Source organism: Callospermophilus lateralis, chromosome 14 (genome assembly GCF_048772815.1).
Source record: "Callospermophilus lateralis isolate mCalLat2 chromosome 14, mCalLat2.hap1, whole genome shotgun sequence".
Taxonomy (NCBI): domain Eukaryota; kingdom Metazoa; phylum Chordata; class Mammalia; order Rodentia; family Sciuridae; genus Callospermophilus; species Callospermophilus lateralis.
The window spans coordinates 53,730,841-53,750,608 of NC_135318.1; the positions used below are offsets into that span (position 1 = coordinate 53,730,841).

The window sequence follows — 19,768 nt, forward strand, 5'->3', positions numbered from 1 at the left end:
AATACAACTAAAATTTAGCAGAAAGCTCTCAGCAGATAAAGAGTATGGTTTGAAATATTTAGCTATAAATATTTGGAAATATAGTGGTGCCAGTTGGATTAGTTTTTTTTTCCTTTTTTTTAACATTTAACTCTGTGAAGTACAGTTCACAGATATGATCTCAGGAGAAAAGCACATAGCATTGTTAAAATCATTAAGCATAGGAATTTATTTTTATTAATAGCATGCCATCCATAATAAAAATGGCAAAGAAAAGAGGAAACATAATGAATGGTGATGATGATGATGGTTGTAATCTGAGATGGGGGTCTCACTATCTTGCCTAAAGCTGGTCTGGAACTCCTGGGCTCAAGTGATCCTCCTTTCTTGGCCTCCTGAGTATCTGGGATTGTAGGTACCCAGCACTATGGCTGGCTCCTAAAAGGAAAGATTATTCAAACGTAAATGCTTTTACTAAGATGCTTAGTGTAATCAGGCTTTATCTTCTCTTCTCTTCATGAGCTTGCTCTCCACAACAAACTACTTAGAGGAATTTGAACATTCAGTGCACTTTACCCATCTACTCTTTAATACTTGCCAGTTTTTTTGAGATTTTGGTAAAACTGATTTTCAATACTTGTCAATTGCCCTTTAGTTGTATTTTTTTTTTTCCTTTTCTCTTGTAATTTGTGAGACTCTACCCATGCATAAATCTATGTTCTTTTCTTAGACCACAGGGGAGTGATCATGGGATGGTGTTAGCATTGATTCTCAAAGCAGGAAAATTGGTCGGAATGTGTCAGTGCTGAATGAATTCCATCAAGAAAGCTTTTGAAATATTTTGGGTGTTGTTTTACATTGATGAACTTTTGCTTAGTCTTATCAGTTCATTTTAAATTTCTCGGATGGATTAATTCAATTACATGGATTAATAAAGTCCTGAGAGTGTCAGAATTGAGACTAAACAATATCAGGCTGTGGCGAAAGAGGGTTTTAAGAAGCACTGCACAAGTGACCCTGACTACTGAGCCTGAGTCTCCTTGGTTATGCCCTATCTGTCTGCCACAGCAGCCACCTCCAACTATGGAGAGCGAAATGAAACACGGATATTTTCAGGGCAGTGAACAGTATATTTAAGGGCTAGTGGATTTAAAAAAATATATATGGTGGCCAAGCAGCTTTAAATTCCATTGTGATGTAATTAAAGCATTTAAATTCATTTTTTCCCAACTTCTTATGCCTTCTGACTTCTGCGCATGATGAACAGGTGTGTGTTCAGTGTGTGTGTGCCCACCGGCCTGTGCGCATCCCTCCATGTCTGAACCCAGGCTTCAGTGATTCCTGGAGCTTGTACAATCACCTGATAGAAAACTTTTCATTTAAAGATGAAATTACTCCTTGGAGAATTTTCACCAAAGGCAAAAAAGCACAAAAATTCTTTTCCTCCTCTCTCCATGCCTCATTACACAGAAATAGAGGATTCAATGTTTGAAAAATTATCATTTTTGTAGGTTTTATTTGTGGTACGTGAGAACTGGGAAATATAAAACTCAATTTAACAGATGCTGTCTCTGTTTCCACAAACCACCTACCTCTACCATCATATTATCTATCATCTATATGATAATATATAATATATACACAACATGTATTATATATAATATATATCATATATGAATATATATGTAAACATGCATATAAGTATGCAAATGTGCATATAAATATATATGTAAGAAATCTGTGTGTGTGTGTGTGTGTGTGTGTGTGTATAAAAGCAATGCACCAGAATTGCTTAGCTATTAAGGTGCTAGAAGTCTACCTCACTTGAGGCTGAATTAGACACCTTATGCTGAGTGTAAGGGTATCAGCTCACAGTGATGGAGTGAGCGCCATTCCTAAGGAATAATTGGCTAACCACCAAGACGCACATCTAGATGAAAAATCCGCGGTGGCAAATATGGTAGGGCTACAACTGTGAGAAGAGGAAGTGTGGTGTGTTGGTGAGAGCCACAGATCCTGAGAGGGGATGCTGGATTTCCATTGTCTTACCACTAATTTACCATCTGCCCTGAGTCATCAAAATTACCCTTCGGGCCTCTATTAAGTAGTGTAATAAGCACATTTTATTCTAGCATTTAAAAAGGGGCTCAATAAGAACCCTGGCAAGCCTACAGACTTGGCAAAGGTAAGGGGGTGGGGGAGGAGAGACAGAGAGAAGGAAAGGAGGAGGGTTTCTGGAGAAAGTGGGATCCACTGTGCAAACACAGCAACCTTTTAAAAAGCCTCACTCTCTGTGGAAGGGGAGTGTAGGTCACCATCAGGGAGTTCCTTGGGCACCTACCAGATTTGTCCCTGCACCATCAATTGCCTCTCCATACTTTATCATCTTTCAGCAGGATCTTGTGTGAGTGAGGAAAGGTTTCTCTAAAAACACAGTTTCACATCCTGCCCCATCCCCTGGACATGTTAATATGGTCCATGAGTGCACAGCATGTGTGCATACTGCAGTATTAATTCATGAGTGCTGCTGGCATTTCAAGCCATCTAAAAGCTTAAAAGGGAAGAGGGTAGCTTTACTGTGTTAAAAAAAAAAATAAGACAAAGCAAAGCACACTGTCTGAACTTGTGGTTAAGTGAATTTCATTTAGTGATTTCCAAGCATTTTTTTAAGCCCCTAGAAAGAATTTTATACTTTTTCCCCCCCTGAATTACCAGAATTTGAAGTTGAATCCATGTACCTTCAAGGGAATATGTTTTCAGAAGAGCAAGCTGTGCACAAGGCTCTAGCAAATTGTAGGTGCTCATTAAACAGTGGTTGAGTGGGTTGAGTGATTATATGGTATGTTCTAGTTATCAAGCAGATGCAAATGGAAACCTCTAAGGATATCAATAGGAGTGTCAGTATATCAGACCTTAAATGCTCATACATAAAAAAAATCAGCATTCCTCCTTCCCCAGTTACCAGTACACACAGGTAAATATGTATCTATTTCTCACCACAATTTCTCTGTGTATGGAACTTTCTTGGTCCCTTTCTTTGGATAGCATCATTGATTGGGGGATAGGTATATAGAGAATCATGTTGACTGAAACTATGAGCCTTTAAGGATTATGAGAGACCCTGTTTAGACAGAGGTAAAAAGTTGAAGGGGCGGGGCTAACTCAGTGTGGCTCTTCTGACAGTGTGGGATGGTGCCATCCAGTGACCCTATCTGCTCTGCTACATGGGCCAGTGCAGTATTCATGTGTGTATGTGCATATGAACACGTGCAGATGTGGAAAAGGAATGCACATTGGTGCATTCCCAGGTGGCTTGGTGACTCCCTTGATCAGAAGGGACTGAATTGCTCCCTTCTGGAGATGTGCCAGCTCCTTTAGGCCACTAGAGATCATTTACTAAAGAGACCCTAGTGATTTGAGAGAGGAAACAGACATCCCCAAGGAGAAATCTGACTGTGGTGGGTGCAGCCTGACTTTACACTTGGGAACACTGTAATCATTTCATTAATTTCTTTATAGCCGTTAGCTGACCTCTTCAAAGTCAAGATTGCTGGGTTCAATTATTCACCTTTGTTCTTTTTTTTTTTTTTTTTTTTTTTTTTTTTGGTTCTGGGAGGCAATTTACCATGGAGTTACATTCTCAGCCCTTTTTTTAAACTTTGTAAAATTTGAGACAGGATCTTGCTAAGTTGCTGAGGCTGGCCTCGAACTTTTAATCCTTCTGCCTCAGTCTCCCAAATCGCTAGGCTTACAGGCGTACACCACACCAGTGATATTTATCCATCTTTCTGAATGGGAACAGTAGGGTAGAAGTGTTGGTTCTTTTTTTTTTTTTTTTTAATTGTTTTTATTGTTGTTTTTAACTATTTATTTTTGGTTTAAAAAATGATTCTGGCATCATCCTGATGTGATGAATGATCACTGAGAGGGTGCATCAAAGAGCTTTGTATACTGTAAAGTGATTTATAAATATTAGATATCAAATTAAACTTGATGGGGTGGGGAGGAGCGAACCACCTGTAAAATCATGTTATTCCGAGGTGAAAATGAGATCAGTTTGCGTTCCCTGAGCACACAGCAGCTGGGAGGCAGCTCAAGGCCTAGCAAGCTGTGCATGGAACCCGCGCGGGTTCACCCTTCTTCCCAGATGCGCACAAGCTGAACACACCTGTATGTAGATGTTCCAGGGTCGGCTGGGTCAATCCATGCCGTTTCACTGAGAACAATAGTGACTGCCTTTTATTTAGTGCTTGCTGCATACTTGGCAATTTACATATGTTATGTCTGCAAGACAGTATTTTTGTATCCCCCTTTTATATTTTGGGCCATTAGGGTTTAGAAAGATTGTGCCTTGTCTAAGACCATGTAAGTGTGCCATAGCCAGATTTTAAACATGGATCTGTCTAGTTTTACATTTTATTTCCTCTTTTTTTTTCCCTGTGTTATGCTGCAACTAGGTAATATTGTATATTTATATATTTGAGTGTGTGAATGCAAGTATGTGAGGTGTTTTTTAAATTGTACAAGTTTTTTTAAATGTTTTACCATGTTAATATAGGAGATCACACTTTAACACAGAAATACCCTATATATTGCTTAAGCTACTCATTTTCAAACAATTTTGTATCTACTCTATATAGACATTTTCCTAGAATGGAATCTCTTAAGGATGAATAAGATATAGTCCAAAACATTCAGAATGTAGAACTGTAGATGGTCACAACAGGTTATCACAAGGCAGAGTGAAATGACAGTCATGTGCATGGGGTGGTCTGAGTGCTCAGGGAAGCAGATGCTCACTCATCCTGGGGACCATGCATGTGTATCAGGAAGGCTTGTTGAGGGAGGTAGGTGGACTGTGCCTCAAATAGCAAGATGGAGGTCTTCAGTGCCCAAGGTCAAGCAGGTTTGGGCAGGATAGTCCAGGCAGAGGGGAACATGGGCCCAGTGTGGTAGGCAACAGAATGTCTTCCAGAAATCCCATGTGGTTGGGTGTCACTGGAGCTCAAGGAACAAGGAGAGGAATGTCCCTATGGAAGATTAGGAAGGGCTTATATACCAGGGTAAGGACCTCTAATTTTATCTGTAGATAGTCAGGAACAATTCATTCATTCAACACAAATTTCCTGACTGGTCACAGTCAAGCTTTGTGCTTGAAGCTCAAGATGCAATGATGAGTCAAATGGATGCCATCCCTGTCCTCATGGAGTTTATACTCTGGAAGAATTGAACTTATTTCAAACTGTGGAGAGATGAGGGCTTGAACAAGATCAGCAATCACTAAGATGGAAAATAAGAGATTTATTTGAACATGATTTCAGAGTAAAAATGGATAAGATATGATGACTGATTGGATGGAGGGGGGGAGAGAGAGAGAGAGAGAGAGAGAGAGAGAGAGAGAGACAGAGAGAGAGAGAAAGAGAGATCACAGATGGTTCTCAGGTTATACCATGGATGGATGGTGTGATACCTGTTAGGATGGAGAATAAAAAAGAATGAGTAGGAAATTTGGTGCAGTCACAAAGAATTTAAACTTGGACTTGTTGAGTGAGGCAGATATCTTTGCATGGAGGTAGTTTAGCAGGTAGCTAAAAAAACAAGTCTAAAGACCAGAAAATTTATAGGCACAAGTTTGGTGGCATGGTAGTGAAAGAAACTGTCCCAGGAAAATATGGAAGGTGATAAGAGGACCTAACATATGTTCAGATGTAAGGCATAGATGAAAAAATAGTCATCAGTGGATACTTTTGTTTAGGGATTCAGGGTCATTTTTGAAGGTATAGTTTGGTCGTTGAAATACTGGTGGTACAGTAACCAATAATAATTCCATTTAGTTTTCTAAGTATTATTGCCATCTGAACTTGAACCATGCATTGCACTGATCCAGGAAAGAATACAGGAGCCTGCAGTCAGAGGAGGTCATTACTTCTGTCAAACTACAAGATATCATTCACTGCCAAACTACCAGATATCATTCAATTACCTTCTAAGTAAAAAATGCCATGCATTAAAGAATAATAATAATTTTGGAGTGTTCAAGCCATCAAAGAGAGAAGAGGTAGGGAGACTCAGAGTTTGCTTCAAATATGATGATGGCTGTCTTTTGGAACCCCAGGATTAGAAAAAAAAAACATAAGCAAAAATTAAAATTGGCTTATAGTCTACGTGATATTTATCTATATCTCAGCCAACAGGAGTGTTCTGATGGACTAAGGCTTTTAGCTAGCTGCCTTTATTTTTGAATTGAAATGCCATCTTGAGCACATTGGCTATCAATGCCCAGTTAGACTCAAAGATTTTTGAGGCCTTTCAGTTATGGTTTTTGCATCTAGCCCTGTGATCATCTTCTAGAGCTGTGGTTTTCAAACTTTTAGAGAATCATATACTCTTTTGTGAATATAATGAGAAATTACAGATACTATCCCCCAGGGGAAAATATTCCAGGATGTACATTAACCCAACTGTTGTTAAAACAAGACTCCCTCCCCCAGAGTCTTCCATAGGAGGTCCCTGAACTTCAGGTTAAGATTTCTTATCTCTATGAATTTCCAATAGGGGAGAACACAGCCATTGTTCATTCTGAAATTATATGCATTGAAGAAAAAAGTGTGTTTGGGACTTAATTTAGAACCATGACTAAGGTTTGCTATACATCTAATGCAATGCATCGTTGATTTTATTCTGTCAGCCCTACTTTACAAGTGGCCCCAAGCAACTCACAACTTCACAGATAAACGTACATAATCATATGCACATATTTTATTTTAAAAATAATGATGTTGTTTGGTGTAACCACATGTAGACCCAGAGATACGTTGTTGTAACTGAGATTCTCTGGTAGATGGATTTGGGGGGAATTCTTTCTGATTAGGGCTTTCTTACATATTTATATTCCGAGAGTTCATGAGCTATTTCTGATACTTGGACTTTAATCATGCTTAATGAACTGAACTAAGCATAATTCTTATTCAGTTTTGGTAACCTTGTGGATTCCTTCTAATGCTGAATTTCAGATGACTCCACCATTCTTGAAATGCTAACATACAAAATGGTAATTCAAGAAAGGACCACAAAAGTTAGATTTCATTTCAGAGAAGTGCATTCAGTATTCACAGGCCTTCCAGAGGAGTGAGGCTGTGAGAAGAATATTAGGTGGAGAATATTGGCTCCTACCTTTGGTGAACACACAAATTTAAACATATAGGTTGCACAACATTTTGGATAAACTGAGGTGGAATCCAACATTTCTTGCATGAATGCCTGTATAATGTGGCGATAGCTGTGAGAAAAGAGGAGCCCAGCATCTAAGACCCAACACAATGAAAATGCAATGAATCGGAATGCCTCACAGATCATAGCGGAATCAGAATTTCCAGCAAGGAAAATCTTTTCATGGTGAATTAAGTGGTGGATGAAGAAAAATGGTGATGAAAAAAGGTAGGCACAGATCACAAACACTGGGCTCAGGGCTCACCGCTGAAGATTTAAGAACCTTAGCTAAAGCTATGCAGAATAGAATGTGGAAAATTGAATTTACTAAACAATTAAGCATTGAATTAATCTACATCCTGCACAGTAGAAAAGTGGGGGAGGGAGCGGAGCAGAGCTGAATAAATCAGTGGAGCTCATTAAAAGATAGTGAATATATCAGGTCTGTTGTAGCATAAAGGAGGACAGTTTCCTGTATAACATGGAATCATTCTCTGGTTCTAAGTCACCTTTTTGGAGTCCTAGTCTTAATCAGATTAACAAATGTGGTCCTGATGAGGTTAGTCTGTTGCTCTGTATTTTAGCTTGTTATCACTAGCTTTTCTATTAATTACAAGTCGGATCACAAGTCAACAATAGTAGTGAGGGACAACATAAATAAAATGAGAGTGCCCAGGAGATGTCACTCACAGGATCTCATGCATCCTGAAACTCCCACGGGCTCCTGCAGCCTCCCACATGCCTTGCCGGTCTTTTGTTCAATTACAGTTAATGCAATAGTTTGCCATTTTCTCCTTCTAATTATATTTTCAAGTGGGATTTGTAGCACATAGAAAAACATCCTTTTACATGTCGAGGCACCGGGGTTTTGTGCCTGGCATTGTCTGTCCCCTGGGTGCTGTACCATTCTTTCTGCAGAGCTCTGAATAAACAAGTCCCCCTTTTAGAGCTGCACTTGTACAAACTGAAAATTTATGCATTAACTGTTTGCATTCTGAGCATGTGTTCCAGATTACGTCTTACAGCATTCTTCTGGTATGCTGCAAAATGTGTATATGCAAAAAGCCCTTCTTTCACAGTTCCCGTATCTCTCTAGCACAGAATCGGCAGATCAGTTAGCACTGTTTTTGAGAATATATGTAATGGGTGAGCTGAACATACAACTGGTGTTTCCTTCTGTGACTTTATATCATTCTGGGGGCAGCATTAGTCTTCTGGCCAAGGTTATGGAATAGAAGACAGTTAAGCACCCTACTTCAGGAGCAGTGAATCTCCCCTTTGATTGCTATGCAGCAAGCCCCTTGGATGGGATCTTCATTTTCTTCTCCCTGGGTGTCTGAAACATTTTGATCTCCTTAGCCCTTCTTATTTTCTCTGGGATGGGAAAATACTTTTCAAGAAATAAGCAAAGAGTGTTTTGATATTTCTAGGCATATTAAAAATGTCGGAAGGGTCAGTAAACTTTACTACCCCACAATCATGAACCATGGCCTCATATGACTGAAATGATGTATACATATTTTGCACACGAGATCATCCTGCTTTTCCACGAATAATCTTGAAGACAAATACCACTCCCTAGCCAAGGACCAGCTTTCTCTTCTGCATCATTCCTACTGTGCGGGATGACCAGTGAGTGACTCATGAGGCTGTTTTTGAAAGCTCGCACTAAAAACTAATTAAAGTCTTTTCTGGTGATAAAGAGAGATTTGGGAGAAGTATCGCCATGATTGTTTTCCCCAAGAATTTAATTTACAGCCAGTTTTTCCTATCTGAATGTTACTTTCAAATGCACCCAGTGATAAGAAGCAACATCTGTTTTCCGTTCAATAGTACAAGAAGGCTCGGCATGGGGCTGAGTGTACACAGTCCGTGTGAATCTATTGTTATTCTCATTTCTTTTTTGTCCCTGTGCCTGGTCCATTTGCCATGTACCATCCGGCAAACAGCTGACACATACTAGCTATTATGGACCCAGGCCTAATTGTGAGATCTTGAAAGCTCTACCATGTTTGTCTTCTAGCATCAGAGGCCCCCGTGAGCCACATCAGTAGAGACCACCACTCTCGTTTTGCATTTCCAGAGTAACAGGCTGTTGGGTCAGGGAGTTTGTTTGATGTGAAAAATAGAGTCAGAATCAAGCGACAGCATTTTCCTCCTCCTTTGCCTGATACGTTTTTGTTTTCCTTGGTAATAAGGCCTGCAATTACTTACAGAATAGCTATTTGTAGATTTTATTTTAGCTTGGAAGCAGAAATTGGCAAATTGTGAAGGTGCCATCCAGCTCTGAGCTGGACCGGTCTTGAAGGGGGGATGGGAAGCTAGTGTGCTGTCTATGCTGGCCTCCCTTCATGGAGTGACCATGCGACGGGATCATACCCAACAAGTGTTAACACATAGCTCTTATCTGGATTTCTGATTTGTGCCCTCACAGCCCTCTTGGAACAGAGATCATGATGATACGGCGTCCACCCGCTCAGGAGGAACCCCAGGCCCATCCAGCGGGGGCCACACGTCACACAGTGGGGATAACAGCAGTGAGCAAGGTAGGGGAGGTGTTCTCATTCTCTTTTGATACTTGTTTTATTTTCAAGGGTTGAAAAATCAGAAATGTCTAGTTAGTTACTCTCTATACAGTTCCTCCTAGAACACAAATCCCGTAGAATATGAAAATCAGCTCATCCTACTTAATTCCCTTGCCCTTTTCTTCTTCTGTGCCATCCCAGTTGCCTGTTGCCTGTCACCTGGCCACCTCTATGAAACAGGGTCAGTGAATTGACCGAGGGCAAGACTTGAGAAGTAGATTGGAAGTTCAAATATGCATAAACAGTATGGCGCTAATGCCCTGCCGTACAAATAGAAAGTATTATTATCACTTGCCCTTAGAGGTTTTTTTCCAAGGAATCATGAAGAAACACCCATTAGGATCCCAAGTTAACAATGTCTTCAGTTGCTTAGAAGGCGTTGGGCAACCCATGCTGGGCTTTCCTCTCCCTTGGGTTGAGGCCATCTTTCTGCTTTTCCTTATATTAACTCTCAAGTGTGTGACTTCATTGCAAAGCCAGATTAAGTGAACAAGGAAGACATGGAAAGATATCAGCTTGTGTTGTGCCATGAACATACACACACGTGTGTGCATGTGGGTCTCCAGGGATGTGCATGCTTGACTTAAGTGGCAGGGAGCAAGGTTTAAACATCAAGTCAGTCTTCAAGAAAAGCTGAATGAATATCCCCACAACTCAATATTGCTTTTGATGAGAAACTTCTACAGTGGTTTTTGTGTTTAATTAATGCAATTAAAGTTTAAAAGAGAATTTTTTGACTGAATATAGAATGTCTGCTTTCCTGGAGTTGACTGTGTGCCCACAGTAGGTACATACTTTAAAATCTGGTTTTGTGATCAGGTTTCACTGGGGTGCTGTTAGGCAATGAAGGAGTTTTGTTGTCTAAGCTAGTGAAACTATACCAATCAGAATTGCAAAGTCTATAATGAATTTAGCACGATTCATCTGAAAACAAGAACAGGAAAGTTTTTGGGGGGTTATCTTGTTTTGTTCTGTTTTTAAGGCACAAGTATGCTACTTGCCCTGGGAATAACTTCGACAAACATAATTTTAAGCATTTGAGACATTTTATTGTTCAAAGAGAAGTTGCTGACTTAATCCTAGTATAAGTATAAGCCTAGTAAAAACGGAGCCTGGAGTAGTAAACTAGTCCAGAGCCGAGGCAGAAGCAGGTGACCTCTGACCTCTGACTTTTACTGGAAGATGATATGCAGCATAAATCCAAGGGGCCTTTTTTCTTTCAAGTGCATATGTATATGTTATGGCGTCGCTGTTCACAGCCCTGTAGTTAAGGCAGCATCAGCACTTTTGATATATAAAGCCCTACTTTCAGAATTCTACTTACATTATGAGTTTTCAAAGAGGTGTAAATGGAATCTAAATTCTTTTTTTCCTGTAGCCCAAAATTGCTACGTGGGGGTCACAGCCAAGCATTTTGTTTGTTTCTCTTTCTTTTTCATTTCTTGTTTTTAAAAACATACATCATCTAAGGATGGGCAGGCAGTTTGGCTGCTGCATGAAGGCTGGCAGAAGCTGAAATGCACTTGAATTTAAGACTGTGATGCCCAAGTTTTCTCCAACATAATCTGATAAGAGGATTTTCAGAGGGCAAATGCCCAATGCCAGTTCTTCCCCTCTGTTGAGCCATGTCAAGGAATTAGGAATTTTGTGTGTTTCTTTTATCTTCAACAAGTGATCTCCCAAGGGCTATTTAATAGTGAATTTGATTATAACCAGGACACAGGGACTCTTCCGTGTTATTGGTTTGACACTTAGAAAGTTTGCCTTATATATAAAAATATATAAATATTTTTATATTTGAGACCACCACCTTGGGTTTTCGAAATGAAAGGCTTCTCATTTTCACATAAATCATCGCAATGGAAGCCTCTCAATTGAACCGTTTTAAAACAGATGGCAGATGAAGCAGACCTACCCCCATTTGGCAGATGAGAAAAATAAGATATGGACAAGTTTTTGATTTCTTGAGGTGGCAGCACAGTGCCTGACCTAAAATCCCAGTGTCCTGATTATGCATATAATGTTTCTCCTCCCCATACCCTCTTCCTCATCTCTCCACCAAATAACTAGTCCATTACTTCGCTATAATCAGATAAGAACTTTCTGTGCTGCCCTCCCCTCCCTGCCCTCCACCAGCTGGACAACAGAGGTAGTGGGAGCCACATCTTTAGGTTTTCTTTGCATTTCTTTCCTTGGTGGGATTTTTTTTTCCTGCAGTGAGATTTATTCCTGCAAAATGCAGAACGATGCCTGAAAGTGTTGCCAAAACAACTCATGCACATCTCCGTGTCAGCCATGACCCTTCTAAGCCCGTTTTTTTCATCCCTGAGACCTGTGGAGCTGGGTCTTTGTGCAGCCTTTGGATTAAGTGTGTACAGTGGCTTGTCCATGTTTTCCCTGTCTGCCTTTTCTGGCAGGCATGGGTGTGTGTAGGCTGTGCCAGCATTTGGCCCGTAGTACATGTCCTAAATAGTTATTTACACAGTTTGAGTCCATTTTAGTCAACTGGGTAAATAACAGCCCTCTTCAAAAGATTTATAAATCCATAAATATGTCTTTATACATACCCAATAGACAGAAATAACTCAATCTGTCAAGAACATATCCAAAGAGGTGTTTCCCCCACAGACGGGAGTAATACATATTTTAAAACTTTCTCTACTGTATTATTGGTACTGCATTGCCTTTTCCTCGTTTCTTTTCCATTTCCACCCCTTCATTATGGCACCTGTGGTACCAAAAAAGAAAAAGAAAAAGAAAAGAAGGAAAAAAATTCCTTGAGCTCTGACTCTCTCTTAAATAGCCTCTCTGCCACATGGTGCAGGTATATAACACTCTCTCTCTCTCTCTCTCTCTCTCTGTGTGTGTGTGTGTGTGTGTGTGTGTGTGTGTGTGTGTCTTTCAATGAGTCCTAGTCTTTTGGACTTTCAAAGTAAATAAAATAAAATAAGTCATCCAGGAGTTTCCTAGTGTCCTAATGTATGTATTTCAAAAAACAGTAATGGCTGTTTCTGGTTAGAGCTTTTAGCAGTTTGGATGATTTTGAGAACCTGATCATTTTCCACGTTAGTAAGTTATCAGGATTGATGAAATAGTTTTAGAGCAAATTTTTACATAAGCATAAAAAATGAAAGAAAATCCAATCCTGGGCATTCTAAAGAGAATGTACATAAGATATGCAATTAGGAAGATACCAGAGATATTATGCAAAAACTTAAATGTTGATTCATGACTTACATAGAATAGCTTTCCCCCACCTAAATTATTTGTCACGACAGTTTGTACCTGTATTGTGTCCTTTCATTTAATAGTAACACCTGTGGCCCTTTGCCCAAGCAAGCCCCCTTGAAATGGGCATTTAAAGGAAAGCTTCACTTCTGTGTTTGGCTGGAAATTCTGCTGCTCTTACTATGACATAGATTTCGCCTACCTTTCAACTTCCTCAAAGCATTTCCAAAGATATTAGATTGAGTCTTTATTTTATCCCTGTCAATTATTTGCTGTTTTCCCACTTTTCAGGAGAAAAAAAAAAATGACTCCGAAATACTGGAGAGCAGTTGTCAGAGGCATCCTGGCATCTGGGTCTCTGGGCTTTGTAACTACATCAGGATGGAGTGTTCTCAGGACTCCCAAGTAGTGTCTTGTAATATGAGGTTCAGGTTGGCAGATTGTGTCCTTCAAGTGTCTTTTTTATCCTACTGTGTGTGGTGGCCCTACTGACCATAATCGGACCCCATTCCAGGAAGTGTGTGGTTTGGAGCAGGAGAACCAAGCAAACCTTGTGCCTCTTCCCATGAGATTCCTGCTGCAGCCACTCTATGCCTCACCAGCAGCTTGAGCTATGATTGGCCACATTTTGAGTTTGGGCATGTCTCCCTCTGTGGTTCAAAGTCAAGGGAGCTGAATAAGTGATAAAAATAAAATAGGATTTTAAGGACTGTCAGTTAATGTAGGTATTTCCATCCCCCACTTTGTGAGCCAGGTCATGGAGGATCAGGGGAGCAAGGGGACTTGCCCAAGGCCACATCCTGGTTGGTGGTCAAGTTGAGATGCATACCTACCAAGTCTGAGTCCAGAGCCCAAGCTCCTAACTACCACGTCCCATTTGATGTAGTACTTTTTGTGTGGCTTAGAAATAGGAAAAGAGATCATTTGCCAGACATTCTTTCTATCACCAATTCGGCAGCTTTCTCCACAGCCGTCTGTACTGGTCTGGTGCTGGGCTCTGTAAGGGTGACATGGCTTTGAACATGGCAGAATCAGCTGAGACTCCTGGGGGAAGACTGCCTGGGAGTAAGAACCTAGTTTTGTTTGCTAAGTAGAACGGCAATTGAGCTTTTTACAAGGAGAGTGTGATGATTGATATGATTAATTTGTATTATGTATTAAGAGCCTATAGCATTTCACTCATTCAGGAGTTATTGAATTGAGAATAAGAGCCCAGAAATCAAGTCAGGATTTCTCTTGCAGAACATTTCCCACTTAAAGCTCATCTTATTTTCCCGTTTTGTGAGGATCAAGTATTATTTTGACAACAAAATTTGGTATGAAACATTTTCAAACTGAGAGAACTTTAATGGTTGCCGGCACCTCGAAAATCCATGTATGGACTTCTCCTTTTGGGGGGCAGGTCTCAGATCAACAATAGTACCACTAGAAAAAAGCAAAAGCAAAACCACCATGTTTCTTTAAAGAGGAAAAACTGAAAAGCCCTGCTCTTTCTTTCTAATATAATGTATCCATCGCTGCAACGCCCTCCCACGGCCCCACCCCCTCCACACCAGCTTTTGTATGAGTCCAAGCAACCTATGGCAGAAGGCAATTCCATGTTTTATTGAGGGGAATCTCAAGGCAGTTGTTCCAGACCTGTGAAGCCAGCAGGCAGAGCTGCCTGAGAGGGGGTGGGGAGCAAGAAGGGAGGAGGTGGGGAAGGGGCCACATTGTGTTCCAGATGACCGGGCAACGATTTATATGCCAGCTCTCCTTTTTACATGAAGAAGAAAAGTAATAACAGCCCAAACCCAGGCATTTGAAACAGTCAGCTGTCCGATGAATAATGGGATAGGTGGGAAGGAGCTTTCTGATTGGATGTCTTAATGAGCACATTTCGCACAGAGTTTGGGCTGCAGTTCCCCTTGACCTTTGCCCTTTATTGACCAAACTGACACTTCATTTTTCACATACTTCCAATTATGGCTCGGCTTAAGTGTTGCCCTCCCTCCTTTATTTCTTTCCTATGGACAACTTGAGAGTGGTCGAGGCCACAGAAGATATTTTAATTTGAAAAACTACCCTTGCAACTCAGGTTTAGGGTGTAATCTGAAACTGCTGTCTGTTTGTAGTTTTTTCAGATGAAAACACAAGTTATCGCCGTTTGTTTAGAAACAGTTTTCTTGGGGGGAAAAAAAAATTTCGAACTGATTTTGAAAACCAAGTATTTATAATAACTCGAGAACCTTGAAGATGATGAGAAGTGTTTCAAAGTGGGTTACTTTCTTTTCCTTTTCTTCTTTTCTTCTTTGGCTTCATCTGTCTGTTGGTCAAAGTGACTTGTCTGATCCACATTTGTTCACACTTGCTTCTTCAGCTTCCCATCTCTCCCGGGACTTCTTATATTTCAAGGGCACTGCGATGTATTTTGGCTAATACACTTTGGAGGGAAAGGGAAAAGTAAAATATAATTGTGACCACAGGCCCCCAGGTCTTAGACCATTGCACCCTATGTGTTACTTTGCTTGTGTTTAATGTTGGGTTGCAAATTAAAGTGTGGCCTTTGCATGCGGTGGCAGGCAGAATAGGAAAATGATTTCCTGGTGGGAAAAGTCAGGTGTAAAAAAAAAAAAAGAAAGAGGAAGTTATTATACTCCACAAATCCCTGTTATCAAAAGGCCCACATTATTAACTTCTCAAACATGTCCAATTAGATGTTTAGATTGAGAACTATTTTCCCAGGAACATCTTGTAGTGCACTCCCTTTTCTTTTATTGACTCATCAAATGTGGGTAACAGTTTTCTGTTCTCCATTTGCTTGGCTTCTCACATCATGAGAGCAGGTCTTCTTGCAGAAAAATAACTTCATCCTCTAAAAGGACTAACTGCATTTAGGGGCAAGAACTTGGCCATAAGCATTTTCACTAAAAGTACATCTTCTCTCTATTAGGCCACATCACTAGTAAACTTGAGGTCACTGTTTTTCATCTTAAACAACCAAAGCATGCATTTGAAATTATTTACAGCCAAATAGATTTCCTTCTCTCACACCCATTATCTGTCTCAAAAGTGGATGAAGTGTTACCTACTTTATTATGTAGCCCTCTGGCATATCCATGGCATATTTTTTACTATAATATGGTAATAAAAGAATATGTAAAAGACAGACAAAGGTTCTGTCTTTTTCTGTAAGGTGACCTCTGTTACCAAGTAACTGCTTTACTTATGAGCTTATTAAAAACTCAAAAAATGAGCTTTTCATACTTCACAGGCATTGATGTGAAAATGAGCTGTCCTGTGAGTAGTTTTCTTGATCATTTTTAGAACAATTGATTAGCCAAAGAGCTCCTGTCATTAGTTGACATTGACTGATAGCAATTTGTCACAAGCTCTGAAGGTCAGCTAGACAGTTGGAGTTTCAGCTTGTCTTTGATTGACCTTTACTGGTTCCATCCTCATGTGATTGGGTTTGAATAGGTCTGACCCTCGATTGGAAAAGACAGGACATTAGTCAACAGGGTCATTTCTTACAGTTTCTGTTGATTGCACATTTTTATTTATGTGTGAACTCTTGGTCTGGATTTCTTGGCCATTTTTATACTCTCAGTTTTGAAACTTAAAAGGTGTGATATTTATTAAGTGTCGCCTTAAAGCCACAATTCTGTTTTCCCTTTGGTTTGCATTTAACAGAAGACTTGCTAGGTGCTGCCACCAAATCGCCTACTGACACTGGTCTTTGCCACCTGGGCTGATCCCAGGGTTTTGTTGATGGATGGAGTTTTGTTGTTGCTTTTAAGGAATACGGACTTCAGTGTGACTTGTAGAGCTTCTAAAATTATACACTCATTCTTTGACTTTTCTAGAATTAATTACTTTGTCTCCCAAGACTCATGCATTATTTTTAATAAATGGAAATGGAGCAGTAAAGAATTATGAATAATGATGTTATGTCATTTCATCATTTAGCTTTGCAGCCAGAAGCATGAACATTTTTTTTTTTAAGGTAGCTACTTTTTAGTTTCATTCAGTCTGCTATAAACTAGAGAATTCTCTCCTGGCTAGAAGAGTACTAGGGTTCTAGTGAGAGTGGAATATATTTTCTGTTGTAGAGGATCAGGAGTTAATTGTCCACAATATTCAAGTCTTTCCTTTCCAAACTGTAAGATATTTTCCTAAGCTGCATCACATGTAGAAGAATAGCATCCATAATTATAGGAACAGCATTCATTTTGTTGCTTTATGTAAATACTAAAAAAAAGGATGAGCTTAGCTTAACAATGCAGGTCTCAATCTGTAATTATTTCATTCAGTTCTTTCTTTCCTCTTGTTCCTTCTCACCTTCTCTTCTTGTCTCACTCCTGTGTTGGATTTTAAACTATAAGCAATAACTCGTTTTTCAGGTTGGCCCTCCCAACCGTTCCGGGGCCACCACATACAGCCTGGCACAGCCTAAACATGTATTTTAGTTTCTCCCCAAGAAAATAAATGAGGAGAGAATCCATTGTCCCAGGTGGTGGATTCTTCACCTGGTGTCATTCTTGGCAAGGCAGAAGTGAGGAAGTTAATTTTAGGGAAGTATTCATTTAGCATAGCCCAAGGAGATAAAAAAGAGTTTAGCATCATAATCTCTTCTGTAGACAAGCCAAAACATTATCAGGAGTTGTATTTAAGGGGGGAAATTTAGATTTATACATTCTAGTCAAGTCATCAAAATGGATTAGGTGCTTACTGGGTGTCAGGTGCTTTGTGTGAGGCTGTGAAAATGAGTAGGTCATTATATCTGTCCTCAGGAAGTTTGTGTGCACCAACAAGGACATCAAGTGTATGGAAGCGAAATGGTCACTAAGTACTGGGGGTTCCTAGGGTGCTGCAAGTTGTACTTATTTGTCAATATACTAGTAACCCAGCCTGGGTAACTCCATGGTCAGAACTGCTGCTGAATCACATGGTGTGGCCACCCAGATTCTCTGGTCTCTGGACCCTGGGGGCCATCATCACTTTTATCCTAGTTAGTCACCTGGCTGCTGACTCAGATTGATCTTCATGGAATCTTGACATCTTAGTTGGGGAGGGGATTCCTGTAGCAGTTTGGTGAAGTCAAGGGAAACTTTTTGGAGTAATATTAAAAATAATAGGATAATATGGGGAAACAATTATATTGAAAATCCCATTATGAAAAAGTATTTTTAAAAAAGTAAATTATATTCTTCCCCAGAGCTCCCCCCCTTATGGTGAATTAGCATCCATATATCAGAGAAAACATTTGGCCTTTGGTGTTTTGCGATTGGCTTATTTCACTTAGCATGATATTCTCCAACTCCATCCATTTACTGGCAAATGCCATACTTAAATGTATTGTACTGCCATGTATAACTAATTAAAACAAATAAAAAATTATAAAACAATGAATTGTAACATGGTAATGTAAATGCTTTGTTAAATATGCATTTGCATAACAAGATCTACCCCCAAATCCATTGTCTACTACATTTTTGAAGTAGTGATGAATGTAAGTGATGTGTTAAGGTATTTGTATCAACTCTATCATGATATATGAATATGATTTCCACGGGAGAGAAAGTCATAGTCCCTGCTAATAGTTCTGTGGTTTGTTACTTATCTATGTACATGCTTGAAGGAAATAGTAGTTAGAGGTTAGTAAAAATAAAAATAGAATTTTTACTCCTTTTTAGTGACATATACACCTTCAATTCTAACCATAGACTCATTGGTGGAGGGAGAATCCATGTGGCCCAGGGAAGAGCTTTCAACCTTAATTCAAGTGTTATGGCCAGGAAGTAGTCCACAAACCCCCAGGTTTGAGCAAGTGACTCTCTTTGATGCTGGTGTTCTGTGTTCTTATTTTTTACCACATGCTGAAATGAGCCATAGATGGGCCATGTGTGGGTAGTCCTTCTCAGAAGACTGCCTGGAAAGGAATTACGTATTCTCCATCTTTGGATATCCATTGCTCAGCTCAGTTACAGGCACATAGTCATTGATGGATCCTCATTTATTAAACAGGATTAAGAACTCCTTCCTGTTTTCAAGCTGTGATTGCACTACATTCCCTTAGGACTGATTTCTTCTGGGTGCCAGAAAGCTAATCTCCCATGGAAATCTGTCAAAGTATAAATAGGTGCCAAGATCTCACCTGTCCTGGCTCTCAGCGATGCATTTCAACAGGGGCAATGAAGGAAAGACTCCATGAGGAACTGTTTCCGAAGTTGGTGGTAGATGAGTTTGGGGATGTCATTTAAGTTATGCCACCTATGTATTTCCCAGTTTTTCCTGTTCCTCTCCTTGGATACCATCGGGTGCCCATCAACAGGCATCTAACAAAAGATGTGGAGAGACAGCAGCAGCATTTCGGGATCTTTTGAGGGATTGTAGGGCTGAGGGTGAGAATGGATTCTGAGCCAGGACCTTGAAACAGGAATGACTATGTTACCCTTGGAGGAGGCTTTTATGGCCTATGCACTTCCCAGTAGCAGATATGATTTCATCCCCTGGGATGTGATACTTACCTCTGCCCCTGAATTCATCTTTCTCCCCTATGAATGCTAGCACTAATTAAAGATGGTAGTAGAGGATTTGGCTGTCGGCCTAGCAAAAAATAACCCAAACAGTACATTTATGCCAAGCATTTTCCTTAAAAAGATGTAGGCGTTGTCTACCTCTTTGTATTGATTGGTCCCAGAGGTAGAGTCGGTAAAGTTGGGTTTGCTCAAGTGTCTGGCTTTGTGGATTAGTTCAGTCTTGCAGATAATTTTCCATAATTACTT

General features: G+C 40.0%; 1 protein-coding gene across 2 annotated transcripts in view; it reads left to right on the forward strand.

Annotated features, from left to right (window-relative positions):
- Meis1 (Meis homeobox 1) overlaps positions 1 to 19,768 on the forward strand; it is a 135,558-nt gene that overhangs the window by 19,714 nt on the left and 96,076 nt on the right. For both annotated transcript variants that reach the window (XM_076832945.2, XM_076832946.2), the window contains exon 7: positions 9,623 to 9,734. In XM_076832945.2, coding sequence (XP_076689060.1) covers positions 9,623 to 9,734 — 112 coding nt within the window. The remainder of the gene's footprint in view (positions 1 to 9,622; positions 9,735 to 19,768) is intronic.